The following is a 16,153-nucleotide window of genomic DNA, read 5'->3' on the forward strand; positions in this document are numbered from 1 at the left end:
TAAATATAAAATGAATTGAAATATAAAAAAATAATAATAATAATTATATGAGTTTATTTATGTCGGCACGAAACATTGAAAAAGGAAAAAAAAAATCAAATGAAATTTCTACCATTAATCGTGTGATTTGTTCACTTGAAGGGGGGGGGGGGCGTTCCTGGTGTGAAAGAAGCAAGTGCCCCGAACGCTGAAATTCTTGTATAACTTGAGTACTCATCTACGAAAAATGCGTCTTTTTTTTACAACATAAAACATATTAGTCGATTAATCAGTGTGATTTTCGTCGTATGTCAATCATACCAACAACATTATGGTTTGTAAATATGCTGATCAATTCGCTGAAGGAAAAAATGGCTGTTGCCGTTTAAAATTTTTGAAATTATCTCTATAATTTTTTGGTATATATCTCTTTCAACGTCTAATTTTAACTTCGTCTTCTTTCCCACTATTTCGAGCCATATCAGCTACAGATTTTGAGCATGTCTCTCTTTATCTTCTAGTTACATCAGCTTCTGTTGAAAGGTGTAATATTTTTGCATCCTTAACAGGATTTGAAAAAGACAATTGCAAACGAACATTTTTTTAATACTGCTTCATTTTAACATAAAGTTTTAGAATTTTCCAGTGTGCGGAAGTGTTTAAGCAAAATGTATAAATAGTACTTAAATAATTGTTCTTTTCAGAAAAGGAACAAGTGGTATTTTGATGCTTCTAGACCAAAAACAAGATTTTGAGCTGGATACGATTTTGAACATTTTTCTTTTTACTTCCTTTTACAAAAAAGGAAGTATTGTATTCGCAAAAAAAATTTTACTCAAAAATCGGCCTTAATTTCCATTTTTCTCACCCCCCAAAAAATGTTGATTTTTTTTTTTTCGACCTGACCACACGTAGATATATGCCTAGGATCCTACAGACACCCGAAATATAAATTTTGACGACCCCCGAGTTAATTACAACGAATGTTCTCGTGACGTCTGTATGTACGTATGTATGTGCGTATGTGTGTATGTATTTCGCATAACTCAAAAACGGTATGTCCTAGAAAGTTGAAAATTGGTACGTAGACTCCTAGTGGGGGGCTAGTTGTGCACCTTCCCTTTTGGTTGCGTTCGGTTACTCCTAAGGGGATCTTTTGCCCCTTTTTGGGGGAAATCATTGTTAATTTCGATGTAAACTCAAGTGGTGTTATAATTTGTCGGACGCTTGACAATATATCGCCGTTATTTTGGTCGCCAAGTGTTTTCGCCAACTTGGCGACAACTTTGGCGGGTTTTTTTATTTTTATTTTTTATTTATTTATTTAATTATTTTTTATTGAGCAATCACGATTGCTTATTGCTTTCATTTGACTGTTTTGAGGTCCTATCATTTTATTTTCCCGCCAGCACCCTCTGCAGCATCACCGTCGACCGGCTCCTCACGATGCTGCTCCTCTAGCGAAAACTGTCTCCAGGTTGCGTCAATATCCTATACTTACACGCATACATACATGCACGTACACACAAACACATACACACATACATACGCCTACACACACATACACAAACACACACGCATACATACAGATACCTACACATACACACACACCTACACACAACTACCCACACTCTCATGCCTGCACACAGACACAAACACATATGCCTACACACACACATTCCCCCCCACACACACAAACACTCATACACACAACTACCCACACACTCATACCTGCACACAGACATAAACACACATATTCCCCCCCCCGCACACAAACACTCATACACACAACTACCCACATACTCATACCTGCACACAGATATAAACACACATGCCTAACACACATGCACATAACCCCCCCCCCTGACACACAAACACACATACCCCCCACACACACATAAACACACACGCCTACATACACACACACACTCGTGATTGCGAAGAACATAATTTGAATTCAAGAAGCTAAAATTCAAATTAATTTCTCTTTTTTTTTAAATTTGGTTTCAATTTGGTCACTGTTGGTGATATTTAGAGAGTAAACAATTGAATCACGTTAAAATTGCCAATCATGGGGAAGTGACATTAAATTAGAGTAAAAGGAAGTCATGCGATGCACAAATCAGCTCGTTTAAGTTAAGAACATTTGTTTACTTATATAGGATTAAAAAATTATTTAGAGGTGAAAACTGCTCCACCGTAAGCCTAATTTAAATCTACGTCAGTGCGGCACAAACTTCTCACGGCATTCTAATGAAGAATGGAAATCTAAAAGGAGTTCCGTTTAAAGAACGGGCTTGCTTGTATTTCAGAAAGATTTGCTTTCGTGGTCAAGTGTTGATGAACTTCAAAGAGGCAAGAAGGGCGCAATAGAATGTGCAGAATATAGGGCAGGGCGCAGCGCCCTCCTAAAAATGCTTCGAGTAAACACTGAACGCAAGCAAACAGGAGAGGTAAAGGATGGGTGTGAGAGTGAATTATGCATTCAAGGTATTAGTAGAGATTTCATTCAGAAATTCTGGATGTAACACTGGTTTAGCAGGTAATATACATTTATAAAAGTTTTCATTGTAACTCATAGTGTTATTTTTTCTGGGGGCACTATTTACGCCGCTGCATAAGACGTATTGTTTTCTGTACCCATTGTTTTATAAACAGTTACATTGTGCTGTTTTATCTTTATTTTTCCAATTGTCGTTATTTTTAAATTGTGGGCAGAATTTTTACATATTTCTCTACATAAAAATGTTGTCACATTAATTCAGTTGTCTTTTTGAAGTCAATCGGAATATATTACTGGGAAGAAAGAGGTTTGGTTTATTTTGGTGTTATATGCAATTTAACAGTGGGTGAGGGTGGGGCACAGTGAGACGAAAAATATAAAATTCAAGAAATCTGGAAAGTTTGATTCTAGAAGAAAATTTTTAAGGTGGATTTTTAATGTAGCTTGAGTGTACAAACTTTTGAAACTCAAAAAAACTTCATTAGGTACTATTTAAAGTTTTTGAGATAATATAAAAAGAGGAAACTTAAAATTTTGTCTCAGTGTCCCACGCATGGAGTACAAAGAGACAGCGTACGGGGCACAGTGAGACAGCGTTCGGGGGCACAGTGAGACAGAATACAAAGTACAGAGAGACAGCAAATATAAGGTTGAGGGAGACATAATATGTTCAACGTTTAAACTCAAAATTAAACCATAAGGGAAAAAATATTCATATTTAATCATACATCTGAAGAAAAATTTAATTTCCAAACCGCAAAAAAAGATTGATTTTGCTTTGAGTCATTATTTCTTTTCGTAGGAGCTGCTATCAACCATTAAATATTTTTATTCTAAACGGATGCAACATCTGGTACAGATGGTCAAATAAAAAGTCAAAATGGTTCTACTTTTGCGCAAAAAACTAATGCACTAGTCTACATTGTTTTAGCTACCATTAAAATATTTCCAGCGTGAAAGTTCTTTTGGTTGATGGCAAATTCTTTCAGAGCTAAGTCTCCTTCAAGTGTCTCGCGATCCAACTCTTCAAACCCAGAAGGTAGATTCTCGCACATGTCAACATAGTCTGATAAAATATCAGATCCCCCATTAATTTTTTCCACCTCATCAGTTGTGTCAAATAAGTCTACATTTTTCTTTATTTTTGACTTATTTTTTCATTTCTCTAGTTTTTGCATTTCCTTTTTCTATAAAATTTGTTTTCCTCTAATATTACTTGCAATGATACTTTTACACTTTTTTTTGCTCTTTCTTCAGTACTCGACCTTTTCTCTCTTCGGTTTTTGGAAATTCTCTGTAACTTTAAGAACCTCAAAAAACACTCACTACTACATTAGAGCAAGAGGGTTCTGTTGTATCAGTTTTATCTATAATTAATAAATTATTATAGATCTACTTTTTTTTGAAATGCCACTTGGAATCAGTAGGTTAGTCACAAATGAATTTATCATGAAATCGTCAGAAAATGTCCCTTACGTGATTTAATTCGCACTTTTTTTGAGGTAAAAATAATAGTAAATTAAATAAAAAGCAAGTTGAAAACTCTTAGATCATAAAATAAATTTTAAAAAACATTCCTTTTGCATCAGAATTCAGGATGGGGCACAGTGAGACTGCCTCACCCTACCCCAACTACGACTGTCTCATTGAACCCCACTCCATTTTTTTCATCTAATTCAACATTTTAAAAAGTGTGTTTAAAGCCTATCCTAAATGTTTTTAATGATAGTTAGCTACATAAGTAGAACAATGAAAGTGATCAAATGGCTCATTTTTATTCATAAAAGAAAATGGTCTAAATCGATGAATGCGGGAGTCAAAAAATAAAACTTTTCCTGCCTGAAATCAGAAAAATAACGATAATTTTATTACAAACGCAAGCAACAACTTCATATTCCAAAAGCTACAAGGTCGTTTGCTATAGAGTCGTGGGTATCTAGCATCATTTACCAAGTATAATTAAAAAATTAAAAAAAATAGTTTTGTCTCACTGTGTCCTGCGTCCCACTGTGCCCCACTCTCCCCTACTTACGAGTAAAATTTTAGCCCCAGTCATTAATTACATAATGTAAGATATCAGTGGGAGTATACATATTAGTGTAATCTGTAAAAATTTATTCTTACTTATTACTTTGTATAATATATATATTTTTCCAAAACTTTTTTTTTTTTTTTTTGAAAATACTAACTTTTTTACTTTTGTTTCTATAAAACTTCAATGAAATCTCTTTTGTAGTATTGTTTCTTTTTGAAAAACTATTTAGAAACTACAATTATTTTCAATGAATTTAAAGTAAAAAAATCCAACTAATAAAGCTGAGGAAAAATTGTGTAAAATTTTAAATATTTTTTATCAAATCTTGACCTAGTTTATGTAGTTTGACGGATTACAGTAACATTCAAACAAAGCTGTCAGACTTCTATTAAATAATGTGGAGGCAGTTCATTTGCTCTTGAGCGTCCTAAAATAACTTCTCACCCCAACTCCCATCTGAGCTCTTGACGTAGCAGAACTTTTCTTTCATAGAATGTTAAGGTTACCACTTTTGGCGACGTAGTTTTACCCGTAAGTTCCGATTTTGTTGTTTATACATGTACTAATATTCATATGATAGCATTACATGCTAACAATGACTGTATCTAAAAGAAAGAGGACATTCAAAAGAACTCTTTAGGAAATCGTAAAAAATTCGAAATGTTAAAGGATTTATATGTATTGATACAGAAGGAAATAACTTATTTAATAGCAAAAAATTACGACTGCTATTATTACTAATTGAACTATCATTAGTACGTGTATCTGCTACATCTTTTCCAATATTTCAAAACAACAGTTGACAGATCCCCACAAGAATAAAATATATCTAATTAACATAAAATGCCTAGGATAAGTCCACATTGTCGTCTGAGAGCAACAGTAAAACACCAAAGTTTTTGAATAACAGCAGGATATACTAATTTTGCTTTGAAGCGACAATATTCAAATTCAGTAAACTCTTCAGTTTTTATTGACAACGCTATGTTGAGTTGTTAGAAACAAGCTGGGTAGTAGTGAACACATTTCATTAGTTTCAAAATCACGTGATCCATTAAGGCTTTGTAAAGATAGTATTTTGCTCTACTAGATCAATTATTTCCCTTAATTGTTGGTGTAGAGTGATGAGTAATAGAGAAAAAACATATTGATTGTTTAAGATAAATAAATACCTTTGTGCTGAATAGTAAAGTCAGACCAAACAATGTAAGTAGAAGCACAAATTTGTAAATTACAGCAAAAATTGCTGTAATTTACAAATTTGTGCTTCTACTTACGTTGTTTGGTCTGACTTTAATATTGATTGTTTGTATTCCGTGGCGCATCCAAAGGGAGAAAATAAGGTCCATACCATATAAGGTCAATACCTTATTTATTGTATTGCTATTATTATTTAACTAATAATAGCAATTTACAGTCATACGTATTCTGTATGTAAACAAATTTAAAAGTAAAGTCAAAATTTATTTAAAATGCGTTTCCAGTATAAGCGTCTCTATCAAAATTAAATATCATGTACCAAAGCAATATTCTATTCATTTTTGTTTAGCCCACATGCATTTCCATCAACACATCTTTTCACAATTGAAAATATTGTAATACAAGCGAATGAATACATTCAGTAAGGTTCTTCTCGTATATTAATGTCAATGAGATATTTCAAAAGTATGTGCGAATATATATATATATGGGTCTTTCTTCAGAAAACGTAACTTTTCAAAGTAAATATTTTTCAATTTCGAAACTTTTTTTTTCTTTCTTACATGATAGTGTTACCTACTAGAAGTAATCATAAACAATGGCCCAGCAAAGTTCCAATTATTTTACTCATAAATAAGAAAAAATAAAAAAAAAATATCTTGTTCCTAGAAATAAAGAAAAAGAAAAAAACTTTTAATATTTAAAAATCGATTCCAATTTAATATCAAAGTAGTAATTTCGTTAATTGTGAAAACAATCAGCTATTTTAATGATTAGTGGGCATATTATATTAAACTCTCTTAATTAAAATACATCTTAATTAGTAGTTTCAAATGTATGTTAAAAAATAGTGTTTAGTAAATTTGAGTAAATAATGGCAATTTATAATTTTGGTAGAATGCCTATTATTGATGTATTTCTCCTCCATCATTTATTTTCACCTCAGAAATAATGACATTGATAAGGTCGGTCACGGAGGTGAGATTCACGGAGGTGAGGAATTTAAGTAATTATTTTAATATAGGCCTAATAGATACATTTTTCAGAGAAAATTTTTTTTCTTCGTTGCTACAATCTGCACATGTTAACCATATGAAGTCATGTTCACTTCTTTTTTTACATTAATTTACATCCCTGAAATTCAAGTTCACGGAGGTGAGAAGTCGGAATAACCATACTAAGTTTTAAAAGCAAAATCTATCTTTTTGTTCACAACTTCAACCATGGCTGAAAATAAACAAAGGGGCTCCCTTGTATCATGAAAAATAAAATTTGATGTCATTTCTGCCACGTTTTTATGGGGAATGGCATTTTGTGTTTAGGTAACGGAGGTGAGAAATTATTGTGTGACATGACTTCTTATGCTAATAAAACGAACTAAAACACAATATTAAAGATTTTAATATATTTAAACAACTAATATGTGAGACACTCGTGAAAGGAGTAGTCAATAAATAAGTACATACTTTTAATTATACAAGTTATTAAGCAACGTAAACAGTCACACAAGGTGTGTGACATGCCATAGAGGTGAGAATTCACATTTTATGAACCAAAAATATACTAAAATAAAAATTATTATTAAAAAAATGTTGGCAGGTTTAAAAAGATATATTTTTGATGAAATTAAAAATCATTGTTAAATGAATTGTTTCCTAAAGTTTTTACTGTAAGAGGCGTGTGACAGAAAAGTTACACTTTTTAAAGAATGACCCATATACATTGTCTAAAATTGCAGTTCTTCATCTTTCACTTCGGAAATTTTCCGGGGGGGCAAGCAGTCGCTCCGCGACTCTTCCCTAATGTCAAAAAAGATTTTACTTCAGGGACCTAAATTTTGAAAATTGTTCTGGAGGAGATTCACTTATTGTCATTCTCCTCTATTTGTCCAAGCATAACCTAAAAAGGGTTTGTTAATCAATTTCAAGCTGTTTTTGACATGGAGCCTCCCTCCTCCCCTCTCCTTGTCTAAAGTCGCCAAAGATAGTTTTGAAATGCGTTTTTAGGGTAAAGAGTTCCAAAACCTGTTACTCATTCTCCTGCAATCACCAGAGGTAGTTCAAATCGTGTTTTTAGATACGTCAAAAAATATCCTGGATGAGCCCCCGAACCCTGTATCTTCCCCTGACGTCACTAACATTAGTCTAAAAGCACATTCTTTTGGAATTCAACTTCAAAAAATTTCCGAGGGGGCCCACACACCTCCTAATTCAATATCGCAACATATAACCTACAAAAATTCTCAGAGGGCAGCCTCTCTGAACCTTGATCCTTTTCCTAAAGTCATCAAAGAGTTGCATCTTTCAGAATTCAGTGTCAAAAATTATGTAAGGAAGTCCTCCCCCCCCCCCTCCTCCAACGCCACTTAACGTATTCAAAGATATCCTGAAATTCCATTTTTAAATTAAAAGTTGTGAAACATTTTCCGGGATAAGGGCCCACAACAATTTCCTTTCTTCACCACAACTTAAAACTTTGTTTTTAAAAATTTACATGGGAGAGCTTCCTTCGAGGGATTCTTTCTTTCTTAAAGATTGCTTCCAACGAAAAAAATCGGGAGAGAACCTCGAACCCCTGCCCCATCTTTCTCCTATTTTTACCAAACAAAGCCCTATTTTCGTCAAACAGTCGCATTTTTAAAACTTCAACATCGAACAATTTCCGGAAAAGAACCACCGAAAAAAAAAATCACGTCTACCTTGAATTTTGAGAATGTTCTAAAGGGGATCACCGAACCCCTCTTTCCCCGAACGTCACAAAAGATAGCCTGCGATTGAGTTTTTCAGATTTCAATGTCGAAAAACATCGGGACAAAAAGAAACCGAACCTTCCTAATTCCCTTAACCTCATAAAACCTGAACTAAAATTCCTTCATTAAAACTTCACTTTCAAAATATTTCTTTCAGAAGCTAACGATACTCTAACGTTATCAACGATAACCTAAAGTCGACTTCAGAAACTAAATCTCTCCTTTCCCGTAATGTTACCAAAAATTTCGTAAAATAGTGATAATAGACGTCATTTTTTTTTTAAATTCCCTGGGAGAGGAAAAAAATTCTTTGGTCTAGATCCCAAACCTCTTCCTCTAAAATCACCAAAGATTGACTAAAAGTGCGTTTTAAAACTTCAGTTTCGTAAAATTTCCTGGACTTACTGAACTGCCGTTTTGGAACTTGTAACTTTTGGATTTTCTTTCAAAGCAATAAATTGTGCAATAATGAATTTCTCAGTAAAAAACATACGCTAGGTTTTATAAACGCACTCTATTTTACCTCCCTCCCCTTTAAAAAAAATGTAAATTTGGTATTGACTATTTCAGGTCTGTTCCGTCTCATAAAAGTCGAAGATCCGGCACTGTGTTATGTACGTATGTATATTAGGATGGTGCGAAAAAAAAATTTTTTTTTTTTTTTCGAGTCGCTATAGCGAAGAAAAATTGCCATTAGTTCGAGCAACGGGCTGAAAATTCGAAAAGATGAATAATTTCTCCATTCCTCTGTTATATTTTTTACACACTTGCTTCATTTTTATTTTATTTTTAATCCTATATGAAGGAAAATTGTTATTGGTGAAGACTTAAAAAAGAAAAGAGGAATTATATATATATATACTGAAATCGGATAGTAACTTATTACACAACGAGCCTAAAAATGAAAAAATGAAGAAAAGAAGTTTTTTTTTTTTTTTTTTTTTTTTTTTTTTTTTTTTTTTGCGATTTTTAAAAATATTTTACTTTAATGTTTTTCTTTTCAATGCTATGGTAAATTTTTCAAAAGTAAAAAAGGTTGTTGGGATCGGATAATATCGTCCGAGATCGCAACGAGCCTGAAAATTCGAAAAAAAAAATGGAAAACTTCATTGCTTCTTTGACTAATGAAAACAAATTGCTTCGAATGTTTTTAATACAATTGAGCAAAAACGTTGCAGTCTGTTTAACTATATACGAAAAGAAATTAATTTCTCTATTTAATAATGATCTTTTGATTTCCCAAATCTATTGTATTGACGAATATTTTTGAATGTTTTTTTCAAATTTTAAAACACATGTGTTAATTTTTATTAAACAGCAATAATGTTAGTGTAACAAAAGTTCCTGTGACCAACTTCCTGTTTAAGAAACAGAGGGTATATCTTAGTTTTAGCTTGTGCGGAAGGGGTGTGTGAAGAAAACGATATTTTTATTTTCGATTTGCCATAGAGTAGGAAAGTTTTGATTGAAAATTACTAAATTGGCCCAAAAAACGGAGAAAAAATTATTGAAATTGGATAATATATTTAAACTGCGCAACAAGAATTGGATATTTTTGAACATGAACAACTTCAGTGGTTTTTTTTTTTTTTGGTACTATACGACAAAAATGTTGTAAAAGATTACTGCAAAGGAAAAATAATTATTTAGGGGGTTTAATTAGAGGGCACTTGTGAGAAGGGGTATCTTAGATTATGCAAAACTTCTCTTCTTTAGAAACAAGGGCTTTTATCAAATAGTTTTCGTGAACTCTGAAAGTAACTACTTACTGTTTTCAGTGCAGAATGGTGCCGCCTGCCTTGTCTAGTGGTCAGAGAAGTCCGACTGCGACAGGAAGGTCCGGATTCGAATCCCGGTTTGGGCATGGACGTACTTTCTCTCTCCTGGACGTCCTTTCTTTCTGTGAATGTGTTGTTGTGCTGTGAATAGTTGCCTACCCTATATACGGGTCATTATGGCATGTGTGTACTGTAGAAGTCGGACTTCGCACCAAATTACGACTCAGTTGGAAAAGTGAATCACACCCCAAATTGCCAGCCTAGCTGGCACACGACAGCAACAACAACAAGTGCAGAATGGTTTTTATTGTTGAAATTCGTGTCAATCAAGTTGTGAATAATTTTTTTTTCAGAATTATTGTCAAATTAACGTCACTGCGGAGACTTAATAATTGCTAAAAATGTGGTTTAAATTTTCGAATAATGTGAAAAAATAGAACTTTTCATTAGTTTTTATGGATTCGGTTCATTGAACGGAGATTTGTAAGCATGAAAATCAATTACTTCTTAAATACCAGTAACCGTTTCAACTCTTTTATCCTATAGCAATAAAAACACATTGCAGCAAACTTTTTTAAAATGTCAGAAAAAAAAACGGTGAAATTCTTTAATTTTTCGAATTTCTGTTGCGCCGAACGGAAGATACTATACGGTTTAAATATTTAGTTCTTGCTTTTCAAGTTCTAACTAATTGCAATTTTTCCGTCGTATAGCATTAAAATACCATTGAAGCAAACTGCAGAAAAAAAATCACTTAGAAACGGTGAAGTTACTATTTTTTTCGAATTTTCAGACTCATTGTGCAATTGGAAGATTTTATAAAATTTCATTTTTTTTTATTTATTTATTTTTTTTTTGCCTTTGCTTTTCAAGTATCTACCAATCGCAACTTTTCCCCGCTATAGTGACTCATATATATATATATATATATATATATATATATATATATATATATATATATATATATATATATATATATATATATATATATATATATTTATATATTGCACCACCCTTTTGCATGTATCTGAAAGGAACTTCCCCCCCCCCGAACTCCAAAAAAAAAAGAAACTTTCCTCACTATGTCACTCTTTGTATTTATCGTACAGTTCATAATGTTTTCTTGTATTTTTCTAACTGTTTGAAAAAAATTTAATATCTTCGTAACTATCTCTTGGTGATAAAATATTTCTGTGTCAAATTTCGTAAGGATTCAAAGTCAAGATGCAGATTTGTATTCGAGACAGAATTCAGAATTTTTTACATAGAAAATAATTACAACCTGGTTTAAATCCCTGAGTAAAATTAATAAAACACAAAAGTTGCAGCATTCACCACAGTTATTAATTCATATCAGACATTTATCACACCTTAGAATGGCAAAAAACCATTTGAGGAAAAATATTATTCATTAAGACCTTGCATCAAACACTTAGTAATTATAACTTGTTTCCCTGAACTTTGAAAATGAACTTTGAAGTTTTCCACAAAACCTTATTGATAGTCTGTCAGAGTCTTCAAAACCTAAGTACTATTGATAAAATACAACATTGTATTTTGGATTTATCTGGTAGAAACGATAGATATTCACAGTTACTACAAATGTCACTTCGAACTGATAAGGAGTTTGATAAACTCATACAAGGGTGAGTCGAAGAGTACTGAAAAGCAAAAGCTAGATGAACACTAATTTTATCAAAAAATAAATAAATAAATAAAAGTAAATCTCTAATTTCAAAACTTTCCTTTAGTTTCCGCAATTCTCATGCGGAGTTGGTTTCCGCTCGAAGCACCGTGTTCGTAATTACTTCATATCTAAACGTATGTTTCTCGGAATTGGCAAACGTGGAATTATTAGGTATTTTAACTTATGAAAAAAGACAGAGAGCGTCCATATCGTATGACTATGCGGCAGGTAAAATATCCCTCGAGTACTTGTTTGGCTTGGAGTGCTCTTGGCAAAATTGAATTCCTACAGCAATTGTTGCAACGAATAGAACCCAGGTGCTTCAATCTGGTAGGGAAACTGGGCGTCAAAATTCTCGTAGTAATGGCATCCTCCGATAGTGGTGCGACATGAAAGAATAGGTGTTATATAAGGGAATCGCGAAAAGGTAGTGCCTGTAATGCAGCACTATTAGAAAGAAAGAATTCATCAATTAATGTACAAAAACAAACACATACACACGACGCATGAGTAAATAAATTATACCCATGTAAAAATTTATTTATATATATATATATATATATGCATGCAAGAGAGAGGGTCCAGCTTCTGGTTTTGGAGGGTGTCGTTAATAAAATATGAGCACACAAATCAGAAGGGGATTCATGAGTGCTATATTCTAGCATAAACAAATGGGCTTTCAAACCCTGAAAATTGAAGTCCCCAAAGTGCAGTTTTAGGCTATCTTTGATAGCGTGTAAGGGGATCCCTCATAATTCCTTCCCCTCCTTATTCCAGGATCCCCAATTTGTAGCACGTATGTATGCGTAGTGTATACGAGTTACAGTATCATCTCATGTATTATGTCGAATCTTTTATTGACGCTATGTTATTACATGCTATTTACTCTTAGAATCGCCCTGCTTTTCAACATTGCAGCTGAATTAGCAAAACAACATGCTTTTTTTTTTTAAAGAAAGTGGGCACACGATATTTTTACCGACACTTTTAAATAAGAATGACTCTCGTGATGTGCAAACGAATTGCTTTAAATAACTTTTTAGTTAACATTAATAATGCATATCATTACGTAATCTACACAGCTATCCTTGATTAGACTACCCCATTAAGTTTTATTTATAAATTTAATATTTTGCATTCGAACATATGCAGTGAAATTTACGCTGGTTAAGAAATGAAATTGATTTGGTACGTTACATGATAAAAAAAATTTTGGAAATTAGAAAATTTTTTAGTTCCCTCGACGCAATTCATTAAGAAAACAGATAGTGATCTTCGCCTTAAAAACCTCCATTAAGTTTTATTAAGTCACATAAGATAAGACTTAACATCTCACTTAACTAATTCAAACTAACTAATTCCAATTTCCAATATTAAGATATTGTGAATCCCGGAGGGGGTCCCGTAAAAGTCATTTGTGACGGGCCCCAAAATTTCTGAGAACTCCCTTGCCCTGGTCCCGCGCCCCATGTGCCCTAAGCGGCAAACACGATGTGGCACACGATGTGTCAGTTCAAAGATCCTTCGCAGCATTTGGCGATGGCCAACTTTCCCCCATGGCGGAGGAGAGATGCATGAACCTAAGGACAACCCTAAATCTAGAGAAAGAAGCCAAAAACGAAAACTTTTTGCATTTATTTTTTTACGAAAGAGAACGGTTCTGAGCTCTATTCTCATTACGTGAATTAAGAATCCTACTTAGAAAAACTATATCCGGTGTGACTTGCCAAACAATAGGAAAGCTATAAAATCTCTTGTTGTGTGGGGATGGATCGTAGACTTTCAATGTGGGCCATCACCCAAGATGTATCCTCAGCAGCGATCTGCAGCATCAAAGGAGAGCAAGGGTCGCTGCATGGCAGAAATGGATTTATTCCGTCTGCGGTAATGTTCCCATTACGTACAAAATTTTGACATTTCACTTTATGCAAAAGCTTCAAAAAATACTTTCTAACGTTTAAAAATCTGAAATACTTTAGAGTAATTTTTTGATTTAATTTTTTTTTTTTTTTTTTGCGTTTATGTATATATTATGTATACATTTTCATATCTTTAAGATATCCCTTGTATACACAGATAATTTTCATTTGTTTGCTGTATGTACATCAACACTTTGAAGACTTGATAATAATATTTTTCGACAACGAATAAATTAAAAAATGCATTAATAATATTGACATTTCTATTTAAATTACTTATGCTTTATTTATTACTTTGTTTCAATGTACTGAAAAAAAATCTCAAGCTTTTTAATACATAATATGCATGATTTCATTTCTGACTACAAAAAATTTACGCCTTAATCATTTTTATCCAATTTGTGAATAGTTTCCCAAAGCAATATTTCTCATGATTAAATTTACGCTTTTTTTTTTTTTTTCTCTTAGCATGAGCCTCATATATGCTCTTATAACGAATTCAAAAACTTTATACTTTTTGTTCATACATTGTTTGCAATGTGATAGTTCTTACTTTTTCATTCATGTGCAAAATTAATTTCACTTTACTCTTTGAATTTTTACGACACCTCCCAGTAGTGATGATGGTTTAACTTTCATGTTTACACATAATTTCAAAAGATTTTTCTTTTGCATAATTTTTTACGTAATGTGCTTTACTTCATTAACGACAGAACATTTTTGATTTTTGCGTTTTCACTTTTGAACATACGAGTACTTTACAGTTCACGTTTTTTAAAGTTTCATTAAATTTTACTTTACGTAATCAACTATACTTCTGCTCCGTGTTGCGTAACATATTTCCCATAGTCTAGAGATGTTATATTAATGCTAAATTTTAAATTAATACTTCAGAAGTCATCCAAACATACTGCCACGCCTTCAGGGGGGGGGGGGGTCGTGACAGTGTGACAGATTTTGATAAGAAGGAGGGAGGGAGCCAAGAATTGAGACATAACAAATTTTGGTTACAATAAAAACATTCAAAAACATATTTTAAACATTAATAATTGTTTCATATTTATATTTTTTCCTCTTACGCTTATTTTTAAAGGACAATAATACTATTTTCTTATGATTTCGTTTTATGTTATCATTGATTTTATTTCATAATGAAGAACATCGACACAAATTAAAGTTTAAATTAAGTCCTAATTAAAGAACTAAATATTTAATTCAACATGTTTTCGAGCATTTTTCCTCGTAAAGTAAAGATAAGATTTAAAGCAATATATGGCAAATTGTACTTTAAGTTCCAACATATTACTGTTTTTTGGTTGCTCCTTTTTTATTTCCTTTTACAAAAAAGGAAGTATTGTATTCGCGAAAAAAATTTTAACTCAAAAATCGACCTTAATTTCCATTTTGCTCACCCTCGAATGAATGTTAAGGTTTTTTTTTTTCGACTCGATCACACGTGAAAAAGTGCCTAAGAACGTATAGACACGTGAAATATCCATTTTGACGATTCCTGAGTTAGTTACAATGAGTTTTCTCGTGACCTTTGTATGTACGTATGTATGTGCGTATGTATGTCGCATAACTCAAGAACGTTATGTCCTAGAAAGTTGAAATTTGGTACGTAGACTCCTAGTGGGTTCTAGTTGTGCACCTCCCCTTTTAGTTGCATTCGGGTGTTTCTAAGGGTGTCTTTTGCCCTTTTTTTGGGGGGAAATCATTGTTAATTTCCATGTAAGCGTGTTACAATTTGGCGGACACTTGGCGGTATATCGCCAGTCTTTTGGTCGCCAAGTTTTGTCGCCAACCTGGCGACAAATTTGGCGATTTTTTTAAAATCTGGTTTCAATTTGGCCACTGTTGGTGATATTTAGAGAGTAAACTATTCAATCACATTAAAATTGCCAATAACGGGAAAATGACATTAAATTGGAGTAAAAGGAAGTCGTGATGCACACATCAGCTCGTTTGCTTTTATTTTCTTGACAAGAACATTTTCAAAAAGATTTACGATTTCATCCTCTCAGTTTCTAAGTAGCTTAAAAATGACATAGTTTCTCATTATTAAAATATTTTTAACTGGAACCTTAAATAATTTTCAATTTAACTATCTCCGTTTTGCCTCTTATACAATTAGCAGGTTTGGAATTTGATAAAAGTCGTTGTTTTTTATTTTAGTTATATAGAGGGTAATCTCTCTACCTTCTTGAATGACTATAGCGCAAACAACTGTTATGATACAGAAAAAAGTTTTAAATATCAAAATTAAGTAATAGAAACCAACCATTTAAAGAAAGTTATCAAAT

General features: G+C 32.7%; 1 protein-coding gene across 2 annotated transcripts in view; it reads left to right on the forward strand.

Annotated features, from left to right (window-relative positions):
- LOC129231882 (F-box/LRR-repeat protein 12-like) overlaps positions 1-16,153 on the forward strand; it is a 111,276-nt gene that overhangs the window by 50,072 nt on the left and 45,051 nt on the right. The window contains exon 1 of one of the 2 annotated variants that reach the window (XM_054866273.1): positions 13,717-13,815. The exons of the other annotated variant lie outside the window; for it this stretch is intronic. Within the exon in view, the coding sequence (XP_054722248.1) occupies positions 13,717-13,815 (99 nt within the window). Of the gene's footprint in view, positions 1-13,716; positions 13,816-16,153 lie in introns of those variants that run through there. 2 annotated transcript variants of the gene reach the window in all.

The sequence above is a fragment of the Uloborus diversus genome, chromosome 10 (genome assembly GCF_026930045.1).
Source record: "Uloborus diversus isolate 005 chromosome 10, Udiv.v.3.1, whole genome shotgun sequence".
Taxonomy (NCBI): domain Eukaryota; kingdom Metazoa; phylum Arthropoda; class Arachnida; order Araneae; family Uloboridae; genus Uloborus; species Uloborus diversus.